The sequence below is a fragment of the Equus asinus genome, chromosome 2 (assembly GCF_041296235.1).
Source record: "Equus asinus isolate D_3611 breed Donkey chromosome 2, EquAss-T2T_v2, whole genome shotgun sequence".
Classification (NCBI taxonomy): Eukaryota; Metazoa; Chordata; class Mammalia; order Perissodactyla; family Equidae; genus Equus; species Equus asinus.
Window position 1 is genome coordinate 17,295,925 of NC_091791.1, and position 20,128 is coordinate 17,316,052.

At 40.5% G+C, this 20,128-nt stretch overlaps 1 protein-coding gene across 21 annotated transcripts in view; it reads left to right on the plus strand.

The window, feature by feature from the left end:
* Window positions 1–20,128, plus strand: part of ABLIM1 (actin binding LIM protein 1) — a 290,205-nt gene that overhangs the window by 65,842 nt on the left and 204,235 nt on the right. For 6 of the 21 annotated variants that reach the window (XR_011493674.1, XR_011493676.1, XR_011493685.1 and 3 more), the window contains exon 1: window positions 9,801–9,937. The exons of 3 other annotated variants lie outside the window; for them this stretch is intronic. Coding sequence is in view for 1 of the 18 variants with exons in the window: in XM_044750337.2 (XP_044606272.1) it covers window positions 9,874–9,937 (64 nt within the window). In the remaining 17 variants the exon portion in view is untranslated. Of the gene's footprint in view, window positions 1–9,797; window positions 9,938–20,128 lie in introns of those variants that run through there. 12 more of the 21 variants (XR_011493666.1, XR_011493677.1, XR_011493663.1 and 9 more) reach the window with 5 other exon arrangements.

Genomic DNA, 20,128 nt, shown 5'->3' on the forward strand with positions numbered 1-20,128 from the left:
ATAAGTGCTACTTAAATTTTTTTAAAAACCTACCTCAGAGTGACCTTATATAAGCCTGTGATGAGTTGGGGCAGGGAAGAAGCTAGGCTGTGCTGGTGTATGGTGAGGTGGAGAATTGTTTATCTCTGAGCCCATAAACCAGAAAGAAAAGGCCTGACTGGGAGCTCCATTCTCTTCCTTCCTCCTCCAGAGAGCTCTGAGACATGGGCCTGAGAGATTCAGATTATTGCAAACTCTTGTTCTTATTGAATCCAGACTGAATGAGAAGCCTCCGCACAGCCCTAGGACTTAGTGATGATGGATGAAAAGATCCATTCAGCATCTGCTATGAGCTGAATTTGGTCCTCCCCAATTCGTATGTTGAAGCCCTCCCCCCAGGTACCTCAGAATGTGAGTGTATTTGGAGATAGGGCTTTGAAAGATATAATTAAGTTAAAATGGGGTCCCTTGGGTTACCCCTAATCTAATCTGACTGGTGTCCTTATAAGAAGAGGACATTTGGACATAGAGGAAGAGAGAGACATTAGACATGTGCACACACAGAGGGATGACCATCTGAGGACACAATGAGAAGGTGGCCACCTGCAAGCCAAGGAGAGAGACCTCACAAGCAAACCTGCTGACACCTTGATCTTGGACTTCTAGCCTCCAGAACTGTGAGGGAAGACATTCTGCTGTTTCAAACCACCCAGTTAGGAGGATTTTGTTGTGGCAGCCCTAGAAAACTGATACAGAACCTTTAGCCAACCGGTCCTGATTCTTTCCTTGCTGCCAACAGGGATGGGTGGAAGGCATTCACTGGGGCGTGGGCAAGTCCTCTTGATGGCTTGATTCTAAAACCTGTATCTTTGACTTTCTATAGACACCGGTGCTATCAAGGAGAGATTTTGACTAATCTTGCCAAGTTCTGAACTCTTTGGATGTCAAACTTGGATAGAGATCTAGTGAGGGAAATCAGAGAGTGTAAGTAGGAGAATTTCACAAGTGTGCAGGAGTAACATTGTGTAGGATGTTAGCTGAGATATGCTGATGAGGACCAGTTGCCACAAGTGATGGCAGTAGAAATCTGAACGTTCTGGTTTGCCGAAGACTGACACTCCAATAAGCTGTTGACTTCAGAGATTAAAATTTGAGATTCCTTGAACCAGCCCTGATGGCCTAGTGGTTAAAGTTCGACACACTCTGCTTTGGCAGCCCAGGTTCGGTTCCTGGGTGCAGAATCATACCGCTTGTCTCTCAGTAGCCATGCTGTGGCAGTGGCTCGTGTAGAAGAACTGGAAGACCTACAACTAGAATATACAACTATGTACTGGGGCTTTGGGGAGAAAAAAGAGAGAGAGAGAGCAAGATTGGCAACAGATGTTAGATCAGGGCAAATCTTTCCCAGCAAAAAAATAAATAAATAAATAAGAATAAGAACATAAAAAAGAAATTGAAGTTCCTTGGTTTGCTTGTGCAAAGCTTATTGAATGGACACCCTTCTTTTTATTTTATATGTTTTTCCCCCACCTCTTCAATGCCATTGCATTATCATCGGTATTTTTAGCAGCAGAATGCTTTAATTTGAAAAATTTGAATCCTGATGGACTAGTTCTGATCTAAGTCTCAGGTTGTTAACTCTGCGTAATTCATTCACTCTCTCTGTGTCTGTTTTGCTTACCTAAAAAGGGAGATAATTACTGCTCCCCATCTCACAGAGAGACTATTTTGAGGTTGTAGCCAGTTTGAGGTTGTAGAAAGAGAGTGGACCTCAGAAAGGCCTTTTTCATCATTCAACTTGGCCTTGAGAAAGTGATGTACCCTCTCTGAGCCTCAGTTCCCTCATCTATAAAATGGGGGTAATAATATCTACTGGAAAGGATATTGTGAGTATTCAGTGAGAACATATGGAGAGCACCTTGCGTTAATCCTTGTATATTTTAAGAGCTCGATAAATGTCAGCCGTTGATGGATGATCATCATGCTGACATTTTAAAATCATTGACCTTACTAATGAGAGGTGACTTGTTGCTTTGGGTGCCCTCCTGAAGTATCATTCTGTCCCATGAAGTGGGTATCTGCTTTAAGACTCAGGTTAGTTGAAACTAACATGAGGGCTAATGGAAAGGGGTATAGGATTTAGGATAACAAATGGAGATGTAACTATAGAATGAGGTCTTATTCCTTTGACCTACAATATATACCATAAAGCATCCTTTCTCCAACTTTCATATGCACGTAAATTCCCTGGAGATCTTGTTAAAATCCAGATTCTGATTTGGTGGGTGGGAATGGGGGTTGGGTGCTGAGAGTCTGCATTTCTAACAAGTTCCAGGTGTGTGCTGCAGCGCCAGGTCTGGCTTTGAGCAGCAAGGTCTTAGAGTAGATGGCGAGGCTGACCATGATCCCAGTTTGCTTGTAAATTCTACTTTTATCAACCAATTATTATTTTCTATTGATTTACATTAAGCTTCAGAACAATTTCGTCTTCATTTTTCACCTTAAATTAGTAGGGCTCTTACTACTTTCCTGATCCTGGCCTCTCTGTCTAAAACTTAAATAATGTTTTTTTTTTAAGAAAAATGAGAATAACAACAATGATGACAACTAATGTTTATATAGAGGTCAGTATGTACCAGGAACTGTTTACTTGAATTTTACAGCACCCTGTAAGGCAGGTGCTGTAGTTATCCCCATCTTACAGCCGAGAAAACTGAGGCACTTGGAGGTAAAATAACTTTCTCAGATCACTGAACGAGTGCTTGACAACCAGGGCCATTTTATGAGTTTATTTAAAGGAGCCCTTTGTCCGTCAGAGACCCTAGGAATGGTTGGAATAGTCCAATCTAATTGGTCAGTATTTGTTATTCCCATCTTGGTTTTGGTTTCACTACATTTTACAAAATGTAGAGCCCACCTTCCAGGAGCCGGGGACTATGGTATTCTTCCAGAATGTGATCCCAGACCACCTGCAGAGGCGAGGTGCTGGTCATGAGTACCTAGAGTGACACCTGGAACTGGACCCCGCACACCCCACACCGTGAGTTCAGCTCCGCTTTGCTGAGTAAAACTTCACAAGTGAAGCTTGTAGGAGTGAAGGCTGCAGCAAGCAGATCCCATAGAGTGTCCACATCCTTTTCTTTGAGTGTAAATTCAACTTCTATCAACCAAATATTATTTTCTATTGGTTTACATTAAATTTCAGAAAATTGTCACCTTTCATCTTATATTAATAGGGCTCATGCTATTTTCTGCCCCTGGACTCTCTGTCTAGTGCTTCAAAAATGTTTAAAATAATGATAAGAAGAAGAAAAAGAACAAAACAGCAACCATGCACCTGCAAGCCTGTGCCGTAGGGTTGTGGGCACTGCTGGTAAGAGCACAGTGGGTAGACTTGAGCATTTCCATGGATAGGGACAGGGGACGTGTTCCTTAGGGGCTGTGCACTTGGCTATTTGGGGGAAGTGTGTATACTGGAGCACATTGCTCAGAGCCCTGCCTTGGCCACTCTCTCATTCTGGGACCTGGGACTTGTCACTTACTCTCACTGGCCTTCATTTTCCTCCTTTCTAAAAGGAAAGGATTGGACAGGATGGGAATTTTTCAAAGTATATGGTTGTTTTTAGCTATGGAACCCTTTCTTCAAATACAAGCTCATCTAGAAGCCCAGAAAATTAAGCAGATGAAATTTCTCTGATGGAAGGTGGGGTGGGGCCCAGAGTCAACCCTCCTCCTCTAATCTATCGCTAATCTCTGAGAAGCCTCATTATTCTGTGTGAGCTTGAAAACAACCAGACTAGATGATCTAGAGGCTCCCTCCAGCTTCCGTACCCTCGGTGCCTGTGTGCTCGAAGGAATGGAGCATGCACATCAGGAGGCTACTGCTGGGGGGAGAGATTGGACTGCTAAAGGCGGTTTTGTCCTTGACCCCAGGGGTTGGTTATAAAGGTTTAGCAAGGCATCCTCAGTGGTGACTTATTTTGAAAGGTTTAAATGCACGTTGGGATTTGGTTGTTTTTCTATTTTTTTTTTTTTTTTTTTTTGCTCTATCATTAAAAGTAGCTTAAACTAGAATTATCCTCTTGAATTTGGAGCAAAGTAGAAAGATTTTTGTTTTGTTTTTTGATTTTTTACTGGGTTTATAAAGTTGTGATATATATAGTTACAGACCAGCCCAATTCCCATTGCTGAAATAAGTAAATGATCTTCTTGGAAGAGATGTGAGTTGAAAGCAGGAGGAGACAAAACGTTATGATTTTCACAAGACTTTGGAAAGTCTTTGGAATAATTAGTTTGCTTGAGACCATGAATGAATGGTTGCTTTCATTAGAGATGAGGTATGAATGTTTTACTGTCAGTAAATTTTTATTAGGCAGGGTAATACAGAATGTTAAATTGAATTTAAAGTTCCCCAAATTAAACTGGAGAGTTGAATCAGAGTCAGTGGTTTGAAGTAGCATTCTTATTCTCATTAAAATGTGGCATATTTTCTATTCTCCCTAACTCTGAATGCAGCGTCTAAAGAGGTGGTGGTGGACCGGCTTGGTAGTGGTACACATTGAGTGAAAGACACAGGCGAGATGGAATGATGTAGTAACATTTCCAGGGTAGGTGTGTGTCTTCTAGGTGTTTATTCTGTTTTCCTACCCTCCAACAACAAAAAATTCCATATAAAATGTAGCCCTCTGTGTATAGCACAGTCAATAAATAAACTCTTTCATTTTCTAGGAGTGAAGCTATGTGTGGAATATTTTGCAATTGCTGTGGTCATATGTGACTTGTGAGCCAAATGGTAATTAATGTGGAAATTATAAACATGCAGGGTCCACTAAATCATTATGATTTAACCGAATGTTTGATCCTCTTATAATGAGAGAAAGGTAGAATCTGCTCATTCTGCAGTAATTTTTTTTCCTTTTAGACTTCATCATTGCAACCTTTTCAAAGGCACAGAAAGATTGGAACCCTCCAGTTCCTACAGTTTATTTGTGTCAAATGAGTCACTGAAGAGAAATGCCTGTTATTTTTGCAGGGAATACAGAATACCTTGTAATCCCCTCTAGCCTAGCTGAGCAGGCTGGGTAGGAGTGAGAGTCAGGCCAGATGAAATAGACAAAGGGAGGAGAGGAGAGAAATGGTAAGTCTGTCATCACCAACTTCTTAGCTGTGGATGGGTGATGCAGAAAGCATCTGACGGCAACCACTAAGTACATTCTGCTTCTAATTATTCCTTCTTTATTTGGAAAGGGTCACACAAATAACAGCATTGATATTGGTTAGTTAGCAATCGTGGATTCTTCCAGCAGAGGGACATGGCGAAGGCTGGAGGATGATGAGGCTGAGCCATTTGATCACATCTCACTATAGCACAGCGGTTAAGACGTACAGACCTGAGTTCAAGTCCCTGCTCCTCTGCCTACAAGCTGTGATGTTGAGGAAAATTACTTTCTCTCTAGGCTTAGTTTTCTCATCTGTTAAACAGGGGCTAATAATACCCTTCTTTTAAGCACTTGCCTTCTAAGGTTGTTATAAGGAAAAATTGAGAGATGTGAGTAAAAATGCTTATTGTAGTCCCTGGGACAGAATCAATGTTTGAAAAATATTAGCCCCATTTGGGGTATTGGTGGCAGAGGTTGGGGCAGCATCAGCAGTGATTAAGATGAGCATAAAGCCAGGTGATAACTTCCCAAATTCTAGCTATCCTCTCCCATTTAGCTTCTTGTTTGGTGTGGGGAGTCCACTTTCTGTGTGCTGGAGATTTCATCTCAAGTCCTTTTTGACAAATATTGGCCAAAAAAAAAAAAAAGAAAAGGAGAGAAAGAAAAAAGAAAAAAAAGAGTTGACAGAAAAGATGGGTAGACTGTGTTATCTCCTGCCTATTCTGATGTAGACAGAGCAGGTATTACTGGCCCATTTTAAAGACCTGGAAGACAGCTTGGTTACTGTCTAGGATCATTGGTGAGTTAGCAATAGGACCAGGACAACAAGTTGGGTCTTCTGCCTCTTCCTGGTCTAGTAAGTGTTAGATGGCAACTCCAACCTGAACGTGGATACTGCCCTGTGCAGTGGGCGTGAGATGCGAGGAGCAGTCTGCCATGATGGTCCTCCCATCACTGCAGCCTCTGTGGAGACAGGCATCACCCATCGGCTCTCTCTCTTCGTGAAGAAGATGAATTCAGGAGAATCTCACGGAAACAGAATGTGACTCAGAAAAATGATTCTTTTGACATCAGTTATAACTCTTCCCCCTTCCATACAGCTTCAGTATTTAGACTTTTTACAAAAAGCCTTTTTGTACTGCTAAACTCGTGTTTTGGATCACCCTACCATTATTTCAGGCATGGATATGGCTTTGGCATCTTCTCTGATTTCATGATTCACCCTGAGCAGTTTTAGTATTCTTGAGGGAGTTTTAGCATGCTGGCCATGGTCTCTGATTAAGACTGTTTGTGTCTAAGTCCCAGCTGCATCTCTTGTTAGTGGAGTGACCTCGGGCAATTTCTTTAACTTCTGTTTCAGTTGCCTCATCTTTAAGATGGAGATGATAATGGTACCTGCCTCAGAGGGTTATAAGAAATCAATGAGGGAATCTTTGTTCAATGCCTACAGAGAGTGAGCGCTCAGTAAATGTGAGCTATGAATAATAATGAGGTCATTCTATTTGCAGTTTATGAAGTTGAGATATATAGTGTCCATATGTAAGAGGAGTTGATATTATCTTAGTCAAGTCCATAAAATTTCATTTCCAGTCACAAAAATAATTACATGGGATCCAGTTGGAAATCATAAGCAGAAACTGGGTCTAATAGCACAGAATGTTGTGTGGTATAAAGACCATTTCTAGATTAAGCTACCCTCTAGTGTGCTTTCTGTTTAACTGTGTAGTGAACGGCAAGTTCTTTTAGTTCTTGAAATTGATGTTTCTTTCCGATGGAGTCATATAGCTGAGCTTGGTTTGGGGCCAGTTTTCTGGGCTTAAAACTGAATATCATTGGAACAAAAGTTTCAAGGGAAATGACAAATCAATACTTAACTTTTTTCCTGTGCCTCTCTAGTTAAGGTCTAGAAAGGTCGTCTTCCTTATTGAATGTGACCTTTTAAGAAATTTAGTTTTCATCTTTCCCAATGAAATCATTTCTCTAATAGAATTCGATTTGCTTCAAGTTTCTGTCTCCTCTGCTTAGTTTGAAAGATGAAGCCAGGGCCTTGTGCTTGTTTTGTTACTGATATCTCCTATTTTCACTCTCGGCACGGTCATAAATTACATTATGGTAGGCTTCATCTCCTAGGCTGCATCTTTTAACATAATCTGTGTTGTAATATGTGTTGTTTGCCTGAGAACATGCAGCATCTATGCTCCTAGGGCATGGTAGCATCCCTGGGGGCCATACCTCACTTGCAAACCACACGAGGCACAGTGGCCTACTGTAGCCATCCAAACAGCAGATCCGAATGTTGCTGGTCAGCATTGTCCTCCTTTACGTCCTGTGTGGCCTTAGGCAGCTCCTAAATTCCTCTGGCTTTAAGATTTCTCATCTTTGACACTCTAAAGTAAATTATCTCTAAAATCCCTTCTAGCTCTTTCCTTCCTCAGAGCAGTGTTCTCCAAACTCTGTTTGGTGGTAAGTTAATATTTGTGCTGGGGTTGGGTGTTCTCTGGTTGAATAAATTAAGGAAATGCCTCTTACCTTATTCTTCTCTTAAAGAGTTATAAGGCACACGTGCATATTAATGTCTCTGAGAAGTTCATGGTTAATCAAGTATTTCTCAAATATGGGTGAATACGCAATTTAAAGCATTTTTTATTTATTAATTTTGCTTACCGATAGTCTCTTTCCTGGGAAAAGTTCTGAGGAGTTCTGAGGGAGACTTCTGCTCCTGGTTCCTAAGATCACTAAGTTACATAAGGTAAAAAATACACAGCAGTATTTCTGATTTTAAACTGATATTGTGGAAGTACCATTATCCTTTAATTAGAAAACAGTTGTATATTTTAAACGGTTTCTAAGCAGTTGGTTTCTGGGTTCTAATAAATCGCCAAATGATCTCTAGTTCAACTAACAGAAGTCAAATTTGGGGAATCATGACTAGGAAGGAACTACTTGATTGGCTAACTATTCGAAAAGTCAGTTTCTGTGTTGGATTGCCCCCCCCCCCCCACCCCGCCCCATCCCACCCTCCCACCACTGTCCTGCCTTGTATAAGGCAAGGAGCCGAAACAAGTTGCTTTTAAACTAGAATCCTGTTTCAGCCCCAGAAAATAGCAGCAGCACTACACATGGTTTCTTCTTTCCCCTTTCATGTAAAGTCAGATAGGAATCATAATCTGAGATTTCAGGGGAGTAGGAAAAACAAGCTTCCATTACATTTGGAATGAGTGCTAAAGAAAATAAAAAATGCAACTATGAAAGACTTCTGTTCCATCCTTATGGGAAGAATCCTGAGACACTAACAAAAAAATCATTAAGGCTAAACTATGAACTCACTGTCATGAGAATGCTAGGCATTAGGCGTAATCAGAAGATTTCAGTAAATGCGACTGGCCTTTTGGCAGCAGCTACCATATGACAGCTCTGCAAATGCCAAGCATTTTATCAATGAGTGGTCCAGTTGTGATCCTTTGTCTGGCGCCTGGTGCTTCAGCCAAGTCAGGAGGACGTTATCAGGCACAAAGTTCTAGGCAGTGGCCTGGTCTAGAGGAAGGGAGGATGGGGTGACCCAGGAGTATGGCTGTCCCCAGAGCCTTTTCAAAGCAAAACACAAAAGCCACCTAGATGGGGAAGAGTGTAAGCTGGGAATGTTCAGTTAATCAAACTTTATATTTAAACAATGCAATCATATAGTCTTTCCTTTCAATGTGTAGATTATGGGCCTTACATTAAATTAATATCTCAGAGTAGGTGCGGCAGTTATGTCTTTATTGGAGGAATTAAATGACCTACCCTCACGCTGAAAACAATTTCGCCAGTTTCCTTCTACCTCTTAGCCAATAAATGTGTCTGATACAGAGGATGGTTGTCTTAAGTGTCTTTTCCTATTTAAACTGTCTTCATAACATTCCCAATTTGCAAAAGCCCTGGTGTTCAAAAATAGCTGGGAGAAAACTTGGGCTGTGGGTGGTGGGTAATTCAACCCAGCATCAGGGCATTAGTGACTAAGGGAAAAATATGCCTCTTTCCTGAGCCTTTCCGGATGAGGTCATTGTTTTCAGACAGTGTGTACCTAATATAAATGGGCTCAAAGTCCATGACTTGTCTCATACCAGTGTTTTGTTAGGGAACAACATCTAAACCCATGATGAACAGCCAGGCTGATAGTAAAAGGAGCCCCCCCAAGTTATAGTATTTTTGTTAAATCCTAGGATTAAAAAAAGTCATAAAAAACCCATCTGGTGAGATGATAATTCATTAAGTGAAAAGAAGAGGCAGAAGGCTTGGGAAAATCCATCCTTTTCTTTCTTTGTCTCATGTGTTTGCGTTATTGTGAAATGACAGTGACCGAAATCTGAATTCTGGATTGTGCAGAGTGGAGGAAAATTTGAAGAACATTCTGGGTGTGTTTTAATAGTGGCTTCCCAGAAAGAACAGTTTGCTGCAGATGTGGTGTCAGTGAACTGATGTTCACTGTTCATGGTGGAGACACAGTGGAGAGGAGAAGAGGATGAGGATTCTGTGTGTGAGGAAGGAGCTAGAATCATGCAGGAAACTCCTCATTCTTCCTGAGCTGGCTTGTGGCACACCCTCTGGTGTGGCACACCCCTCCCTCGAGTCCAACTCAGCCCACAAACTCCTGGGAGGAAAGCCAGGGCCCCAGCCTTTTCTTGGAGGATTGGATGCAGTCCTTCCGCGTTCCAGCTACCTGGTGAAGAAGAGCTGAGATCTCAGAGCTTTGTGAATGTTGATGATCTGGGAACCACCTGAGCTCATGGACCCTCATCCTGTCATCGGAGACAACCAAGGTTTGACTGTCCATTCTGTAAACTTGGCATGTGTGTTGTCTGGGGTGGACCATGTGTTTACAGATGGGGAGAGGTGCAGGGACTTTTCCATTGGTTAAAATAATTTTACAACTATTATAGTATGTTAACATTCTGATCTATTTATGTGCGTAACACAGGTTTGTATAAAATGCATATGTCATATATCAACATATTTAAAGATATCATTAATATAATTGATTTTAAAGTTGATATGACCGTTTCTTAGCAGTCCAGCTAAATTAAATTAAATTACATTTAGGTAGGTTGGTCTGTTGGAGCACTTTAAAAGGAGTCCTCAATGACTGTGGGTGAACACCCGTGATCCCATTTCTGCTCATGTGCTCTCTTTTTCTTTTCCCCCCATTTCCATGACAGTACCTCTGTTTTAACATAGCTAATATGTTAACCAACATATCATTTGAGACAAATTCTTTCATCCTCCTTATGCTGTAGTTTTGTCTCCGTGGGTGGGCACGATGTTTGAGTTAGGAAATGCCATCCCTAGAAGGCTTCCCTTAGAGTTGTCTTTTATGGAAAGTTTGTTCCTGGTGAGGCCGGCTTCAGGAGGGACCCAGCGCATCCTGCTCAGCATCCCCAGGGACTGACAGCCAACACCACAGCTTCAGAGGCAGCTCAACGCAATCTTGCCCAGTGCTTGGTTGAAACCAGCAAACTGTTGATTCGTGCTGATTCTTTTGATCCTAGACCCCTTAAGAGAAGCAGTTGTAATAACTTACTTGGGTTTCCAGAGAGTGGGCTGGTGGGTAATTCCATGGAAGGCAGATATGCTTTATACCCTCCCACCTTCACTTCCGAGTACTCTGCTCTTCTCGGTTTCCCAGGACCTCCAGTGAGCTCGGGTTTGCCGTCCTGCCCAGGAAGGGTAGGACTGGGAGCCTCAGTATGCTGCACTTCACGTGTACGCACTTGTTGAGAGGTACAAAGGAATGGAAGGTTGGCATGTTCTGTAACTAATGAATAATTCATGATGGCTTCTTGTGCCATAAAATTTCTCTTGTAAGTAAACATTATTTTGAAAGACAGTGCTGACTGAAAAATCTGGAAATGTGGTTTCCTATTTTTATTGATCTGCCGTAGACGTTTACTGGGAAGACAAAAGTTGACAAACATCAGAATAATTAAATCTAAAGCTGATGGTGGTCCTGTGTGGGAGTAAGCCAAGAACTCTGTCCCAACTTTATCCTCCCCTGTTTCTTCTGGAGTGTAACATAACCTGATGTTTACTAAAGGCCTCTAGATCCTTTGACACTCTCTGGCCTCTCCTCGAAGATAGAGTCTGAATTTTAGTGATAACACTGTGCATATTAGTCAATATTAATGTATTACTGGTATTTAGAGTTGGAAATTATGATTTGATGGCTTTTTCAAACTGAAAGGAGGTCTTAGAGATAAAATTAAAATATCTCAAAATGTCTATATGTCTCTATTTGAATATAATTTGAATCCCTCTGTTTTCCTTGCACTGTACAAAGAGTGGATTTTAGTTTTGGTTTCCAGGAAAGATAGTGCAGGTTTTGGAAAATCTTACATAAGGGAAAGATTATAAGTGAACAGAGTAAGTGCTATACCTGATTATATTTCTCATAGTCAAACTGGAAAGAAAGAAATTCTTTTGAGAGAATTTCATTTCTTTTTTCCATTTTTTACTACTCTCCTCCCTGCCACTCCATGGCGTATTTTTAAGGTATGTAGAGTGTTTCCACCTGCTGCCAGCTGGAATCTACAAAAAGCGTATCCTGAGAACACTCGACAGTTGACTTGCCTCTCAGTCATAATTAAATTGGAAGTCGGCAAATGATGCTGAGACTTAAAAACAGGTGCACCTTATGTTTGCAACATGAGGGGTTTACCCTGCATCGTTTTAAAAGTACTCTCCATGGGGAATAGTGACGATATATTTTAATTGCCTTTTTTAAAAAATAGAAGGATATTTTGAAAGGATATATAATGAACAGGTTTGACCGTGCTTAAATTTTGTCTCTTGTTCTTTTAGCTTGGTCCCTGATGTTTTAGAGCAGCAAAAAGCTTTCACCGGCTCATCCATCCCTCTTTTAATAGGAGTACATTATCCTATCCTTTCTCTCCTGGCACACCTTGAAAGCATTAGCTAGTTAGATGACTGTTGACATAAGACTTTGATACAGCAATTTACTACCTTCTGCTCTAAAGGATGTGCTTAGAGCTAGTGTTTGCATACAATTAATAGTAATTTAGGCATATGAGATACACAGCTCTCTCTTTTATATTAAAATCTGACTGCTGACATATACTTCTCCATAATTAACATACTTTAAAGGTTGGGATGATAGGATATTAATTCAGAATACTGAGGTTTAACAAGACTTATCTCTGATGCCATTCATTTCCAAAAAGGGGAAAAAATGCAACATGCTGATTAGCACTCCTTTTAGGTTTCGTATGAGAGAATGGAATGCTGGACAGGTTTTTCTGCTTTAAGAGGCAGTCACAGCTGCCATTGCAAGTGAGCTCTGCCAAGGTCGGTGACCTGTGGGTCAGTTAGAGCATGGCATTGCCAGGGACGTGCCTGAGCAGTGGAAGCAGGCTGCAGGAGCACTGAGCATTGGGTCTTTACAGAATAGTTAGCAGTAGAACGGGCCTCGAGAGCTCCTGTCTGAGCCTCCCCTCCCCCACAGTTCATGTCCGCAGGCTCTGCAGACTTGTGACCACACCACTGTGCCTTGAAGATCTTCATCTTAACAGAATAGAAACTCCCCGGGCCTGGTATTACTCTTCTTTATGACACTTTGCATGGGAACCATACCTCCTGCTGTCGTATGAATTGAAGTGGTACAGAGAGTTAGAAGGTGAAGAGAGGGGATACACAGTGCTCTTGGGAAAAGGTCAGCATGTTAGTGGAGTGGTATTATTTTGTGGGCAGCACATCTCTGTTGATGATTTTAAATGGTGTAAATGGTCTGTTCTCATTTTTCATATATAAGGTGATGCTGGCTATGTGTACACTCAGATACACAGATTCATGAATTGAATCAGCCATTTTACTTTTGAGGCTTTTGGCGTCACCCACGTCTTTATTTATTTTTTTAAGTTTAAAGGCACTCTGACTGTAATAGTCTGTCTCTAATTGGTAGTTTCATCAGGGAGGGTCTGCCGATGTGTCATTGAGCCCTTCCTGGACTTGGCATTCGAGCAGCTCATAAACGTTTCTATTTGTTATCGTTAATTTAGTAAGCATCTTTCAGCAGGTGGCAGACACTGTACTAGACACTGTTCAGAATAAATCTCTGTCATTTAGAATCTATAATCTTGGAAGGACCACTGGCATGTATGTGCCAAAGATGTGCTGGGCAACTAACCAAAGTGAGACATTAGTAAGGACCTGGGAAGGTGAAGAATGCAAGTACTGGAATATAAGATGTAAGAGGATTTAGTCACCTAAAGAGGTTAGGATGCTGGCTAGAGAAGGTCTGGGGCTCCTTGGGATATAGATTACCCCACTGGTTTCAAGGGGCACAATCTGACCTCAGGTTACTTCTTACTATGGCTCCAGCATGGGGAAAGGATGTCTCTGGTCCTCGGGAACCATCTCTGCTGCCTCCTCACTGCCAGAGCCACAAGAGATTAGAGATTTATGTTCCTCTTGCTAAAATGACTATTCTTTGGTGAATTTGTTATTTTTTCTTATATAAATGTATGACTTTGGACTTGCAGAAGAAACATGCTCTGTTAAGCTCTTGAGCTGTAGACACAGAGAGACCTGGTTCACATCGCAGCTTTGATACCTCCTAGCCATGTAACCCAGGGCAGGTATCAAATTCTCCAACCCTCAGTTTCTACATCTATAAAATGGAGCTAATAGTTCTACCTGCTTTATAAGATTGTGAGAATTAAATGAGGATGTCTATAAAACCCGTGGCACGGTGCCTCGCATGTAATAATGAATGGGTTGTATAATTAGCAATTATACTTCCACCTGAGAAATTCAAATGCTTCTGAATCATTTATATTATTGAATAGTGCTTTGGAATCCAAGGCCTTTATTCTAGTTTGGTTATTTTATTTTATTTTTATGTGCGTGTTTTACTTTAGTTATTTTTAATTGTACAAATCATACAAGAATAAGCTCTTACTGTAAAAATTTCAAAGAGGATTTAAAACGCAAAATCTCCCCTTGGCCAGCATCCAAACCTAGGTGGTAACTACTGTTATCAGTTTCATTTATTCATTTTATTTTCATCAAAGTAATTGCATGTTCCTAGTTTTAAAAGTCAGTGTCTTCTCCCATGAATGTGAAACCAAAGAATAAGAGCCAAAGATTATAAAGTTTTTCTGGCCTGACTTGGTAGGATGATCAAACTGTGGCATTTCTGTTACAGAATGTGGCTTTTCTAAGTGGAACTTTTTACCTTTTTATATTTCATGGTTAAATAATTTTGCAATCTATTAAAGGGTTTAAAATACTTCTAATTTTACCTGTTTGGGGGAGATAATTAATAGTACCCAGGAGAGGTCTGTTAAGCCTCTAGAACACCAGTCAGCAAACTTTTTCTGTAACGATCCAGATAGTAAAATTTCAGGTGTTACAGGATATAGTCGGCTTTCTGTATCTGCACATGTGGAACCCATGGATACGAAGGGCCAACTAAGGAGCTTGAGCATCCGTGGATTTTGGTATCTGCGGGGCGTCCTGGAACCAATCCCCCATGGATACTGAGGGACGACTGAATATGATCTGTCACTGCCGCTACTGCTTCTTTCTTTCCCTCTTCCTTTCTCTCTCTTTCTCAGTCCTTTAAAAACGAAAATAAACATTCTTAACTTGGAGCCAGAATCGGTCTGGTTTGACGGCATTGGAAAGTTACGTGGCAAAGGACTTGGATACAAGGAGGAATGATAGATTATGACCACTGATCCAAACTACTGTGCCTTCTATGCAGTAGCAGTAGTGTTAGTGTGAAAGAACACATATTGAGATTCACTGAAATAAAAGTCTTTTGCCCAATAAACCTGACAAGACTTTCATTTTTGATTAAAAAAAAAATTCTAACACTCAGGGACCTTACTAACCATATTTGAGGAAATAATATACAGAGGAAACTAGTGAATGAGATGTTTATAGAGCAAAATGCTATGAAATAGAAGATTTGCACACTTTGTGTGTCTAGCCTAAAGCAAACTTCTTCTGTAAAGGATAAGATGGTAAATATTTTAGCCTTTGTGAGCCCAATGGTCTCAGTTGTAACTATGCAACTGTGATTGTAGCACAGAAGCTGCTGTAGACAATACATAAATGAATGGACATGACTGTGTTCCAATAAAACTTTATTTACAAAACCAGACAGCCCTTTAGTTTATAGACCACCAGCCTAGAATACTGAAAGAAATGAGAAAGGGTCAGATATGGAAGATTTTTGTAGAAGGTACGATGGTTTTGAAGGCAATAAAGATTAGGTTAACCAGATGTGTTTTAGAGGTGAAGTCATAAGAAACCATATGGTCATTCAATAAATAAATTTTCCAGCAGGTTAACGGGGTTCAGCCAGAATGGAAACTCATCACTCTTCAAAAGTAGTACTTGCTACAAATTATTTCTGCTTCTGAATGCCTGTTTGAAAACATGTTTACTAAGAAATGTTAGTGTTCTTGCTTAGCTGTAGAAAGAGAAAAAAAAGGTTCAGAAATAAAATGAAAGAAATACCTCAAGTGATTTGATTTTACGCCACTTTGAAAATTTTATTTGACTAATGTGACGTAGATTCGTATAAAGGAACTAAAGAGGTTAGTAGAAATGATTTATTTTTAACTGTTAAGAAACAATATGCAGGATTCAAGTGGGTGTTTTTCCACCTCAATTGTGTTTCACTTAGATTTTACTTAGCAATCTTCATGTTTTTTTTCCCTATATTTGAAGATAGAAGAAAAGCTCAGAATAACATTAGAAAATAAAGATTTCTTGCTCAAGATCTTTAATGCCTGTTTACTCAGTTAGTCAGCTTTTCGTTAGTAGGCTGTACTTTAATGGATTTCTGCCGCTTAAATCCAGAGACAGAAGAGTTTGGAGCGTAGCTTTAGGAAAGACGGGAAGGAGGAATCCCCTTGGATAAGAGTCTTAATTCGATTAAAATTTTCTAAAGCTTCATATTTTTCTCTGGTGTTTCTTGGTTTTTCTCTCCTGATGTCAAAATACACATGGAAGAAGCAGGCTGAAAGTTATTGTTTCATTTCACTCGTTTCACTATTATTTACTGAGCGCCTGCTTTGTATCAGTCACTGCGCTAGGACCTAGGTACAACAATGAAAAGATAGCGATGATCCTTCTGTTTGCGCTGCTCATGGACCAGCAACAGATATAGCCAAGTAGATCACAGCACATCAGTGTGCCAGGGCGTCCAAGAGGGAGGGACCTGGCCTCCTCAGAGAGGGATTTTCCCCAAGGTAAATAAACTCCCTCCTGATTTGAAATACATATGATGAAAATAAAACTGCACCATGAAAGAACTTAGAATTCTCCATTCCTAGTCGTTATACCTGAGGTTAGCAATAAAATGAAAAATAATTCTTGGGAGGTTTTGAGAACACTGTAATTTGAAATCCCCTGAGTTTTTGGAAAAACACCATTTTCCCAGGTAACATAATTGCGTAAATCCACTCTCACTGTTACTGATTATTATCTCACATTTTCTTTTAATTTGCTTACATACGTTATGTTTTCTTGGGAAGTTCTCTTTCCTCTGTTTTAGTTAATTTCCTTTCTTAGTGTTTTGTGTTCACACAGCAAGGGATCCACAGAGAGGCTACACAAAGGATTAGGTCAAGGATCTGCGAAGAAACTTCCTAAGATCTAGCCTTCCAATAACCTTGCAGATGTTCTGTTTATGAAGGAGAAGAATCTATTTTAGTCTCTTTCTTTTTTAAAGATTTTATTTTTTCCTTTTTTCTCCCCAAACCCCCCCCGGTACATAGTTGTGTATTTTTAGTTGTGGGTCCTTCCAGTTGTGGCATGTGAGATGCCGCCTCGGCGTGGTTTGATGAGCAGTGCCATGTCCACGCCCAGGATTCGAACCGATGAAACACTGGGCCGCCTGCAGCAGAGTGCGCGAACCCAACCACTCGGCCACGGGGCCAGCCCCCTATTTTAGTCTCTTTTTGGCCCCTAGCGCATTCATACACATTTCTGATTTTGAAGGTTTGAACAGTTGGTTGCTTCCACCATGACATTAAGAATCACAAGAATTAAGATAGCAAAACTTTTTTGAGTTCCTATTTATGTGACATGCATTGTGCTAGGTCTTTACATGTCATATTATCTCATTTAATTGTCTCAAAAACTCTGGAAAGGAGACACTATTATTATCCATATTTTACAGATGAGGAAATGGTTGCTTATAGAAGTGTCGTGCCCAACGCCATGGTAAGTGGCAGATCAAGACCTTGAACCCGAGTCTAATTGCAAAATTTATGCTCTCACTACCTCTCGACTCCCTGAACATGAAGTGGCTAAGAATATAGGAAATTCTTTATGGTTATGATGTACATTTAAAATAGTAACTACTCAGCTTATTCTTAAGGATTGAGACCACAGGTGTGTATATAAGGTCCCTGATAAGCCAATGTTTGCTAACCAGCTAACCTGTTTCACTTTTTACATTTTTTCTTCTGAATGCATTTGCCTGAATTTTTGCCCATAATGCCTCTTTTTAGAATAAATTTTCAAAAGTAACTCTAGGAATTTCATCTTTATTAAAAACAAAAATATTCAAATAAGTAATTATTGAACGCCTACTATAGGCCCGTGATAGTGGCTAGGAGACTGGGGATACAGTAGATGTGGTCCCTGCTGTCGTGGTGCTCCTTACAGGCTTTTGGGAAGACAGACTTTATGCAGATAATTGTATAAATTGTGCTACCATGAGAAAATATATAGTGTGATAACAGAATTCAGTTTAGATTGGGGCACCCTGGAAGGCCTCACAGAGGAGGTGCCATTTAAGCTGGGGCCTAACTGATGACTAGGAGTGAGCATGGCAGTGGTAGGAAGCTATACAGATTGCCCAGCAGAGGGAAGAGGTATATGAGGTCCCTGGTGTGGGATTGAAGTGCGGCATGCTCAAGGAACTGAAAGATGGCGTCTGTGACTAGAGCATAGCAAATGAGGATGAAGCCTTCGAGAGATGAGGAGGGAGATGCTTGTGAGTGCATACCATGTAAGAGTTTTGGATTGGATTGTGCAATGACCAAATATTGAAGGATTGTGTACAAGTTAATGTGGTAAAGGTTTTTTTTTAATTAAAAATAAGTACAGGAGGGGCTGGCCCAGTGGTGTGTTGGTTAAGTGTGCCCGCTCGGCTTCAGCAGCCTGGGGTTCACAGGTTCAGATCCCAGGCACGGACCTAGCACCACTCGTCAAGCCATGCTGTGGCGGCGTCCCACATACCAAAAGTAGAGGAAGATTAGAACAGATGTTAGCTCAGGCCAATCTTCCTCATAAATAAATAAATAAAAATTAATTACAGGGGCTGGCCCCATGGCGTAGTGGTTAAGTTCAGCACACTCCACTTTGGCGGCCTGGGTTCGCGGGTCTGGATCCCAGGCGAAGACCTATACTACTTGTCAGCCATGCTGTGGTGGCGACCCACATATAAAGTGGAGGAAGATTAGCACAGATATTAGCTCAGGGCTTATATTCTTCAAGCAAAAAAAAAAAAAAAACAGAGGAAGAGTGGCAACAGATGTTAGCTCAGGGATAACTGCTTCCTCAGCAAAAAAAAAAAAAAAAAAGAATTATAAGTAAATTTGAATGGTAGTGTGGTGTTGGTGGAAAGATTTTTAAAAATAGAGAAATAGAAGAGAATGGAGTCCAGAAATAGTCCCACACACATACGGTCATTTCATTTGCAACAAAAGTCCCACTGCAATTCAATAAATAGTGCTGGAGCCATTGGATATCCATGTAGGGGAATCCCTATCTTACACCATTTACAAAAATTAATTTGAGATGGAACATAAAAGCTAAAACAAGCAAGCTTCTGGGATAAAGCAGGAGAACATCTTCATAAGCATGGAGTAAACAAAAATTTTTTAAAAAGAACCAAAAGCAAGCACTAACTATAAAAGAAAAAAGTTGTTAAATTGAATGTTGTTAAAATTAGGAACTGTTCATCAAAAGACATCATTAAGACAATGAATAGGCAATCCACCATCTAGGAGAATGTAGTTGCATTATGTCTATCTGAAAAAGTACTTGTATCCAGTGTACATGAAGAAGTCTTACAAATCAATGGGAAAAGGCAGATAATCTGTACTTGGCAAAGACATACACTTCACAAAAGAGGATATCCAAAATGGCCAATAAGCATATAAAAAAGTATCACTAGCATTAGTCATCAGCAAGATGGAAGTTAAAACCCAATGAGATACCATTATTCATCTATTGGAATGGCTAAAATTAAAAGGACTGATAATACTAAATCTTGGCAAGGATGTGAAACAACTGGAATTCTCCTGCCTTGCTGGTTCAAGTGTAAACTGAACCAATTACTTTAGAAAGGTGTTTGATGGTACCTTCAAAAGTTAACACACATCTACTCTACCCTAGGTATATACTCAAGATGAATGAGCATGTATGTCCACTAACGGACATATAGAATAATATTCATAGCAGATTTATTTGTAATAGCCCCAAACAGGAAAAACCCAAATATCCCAAAACAGGAGAATGGATAAATTAGTTATGGTTTTTTTGTTTGTTTGTTTTGTGAAGAAGATTAGCCCTGAGCTAACATCTGTTGCCAATCTTCCTCTTTTTGCTTTAGGAAGACTGTTGCTGAGCTAACATCTGTGCCAGTCTTCCTCTGTTTTATGTGGGATGCTGCCACAGCGTGGCTTGACAAGTAGTACTAGGTCTGTGCCCGGGATCCGAACCAGTGAACCCTGGGCTGCCAAAGCAGAGCGTGCACACTTAACCACTATGCCACTGGGCCAGCCCCTATGGTGTATTCTTTAAATGGAATATTACCAAGCAAAGAAACAAAACCAAAAACTACTGATACACGTAAGAACATGGATGAACTCAACAGGCATTATGGTGAGCAAAAGGAGCCAAACATGGAAGAGTACATACTGTGTGAATTATCTTGAAGTTCAGAAGCAAGTAAAACGAATCTACTATAA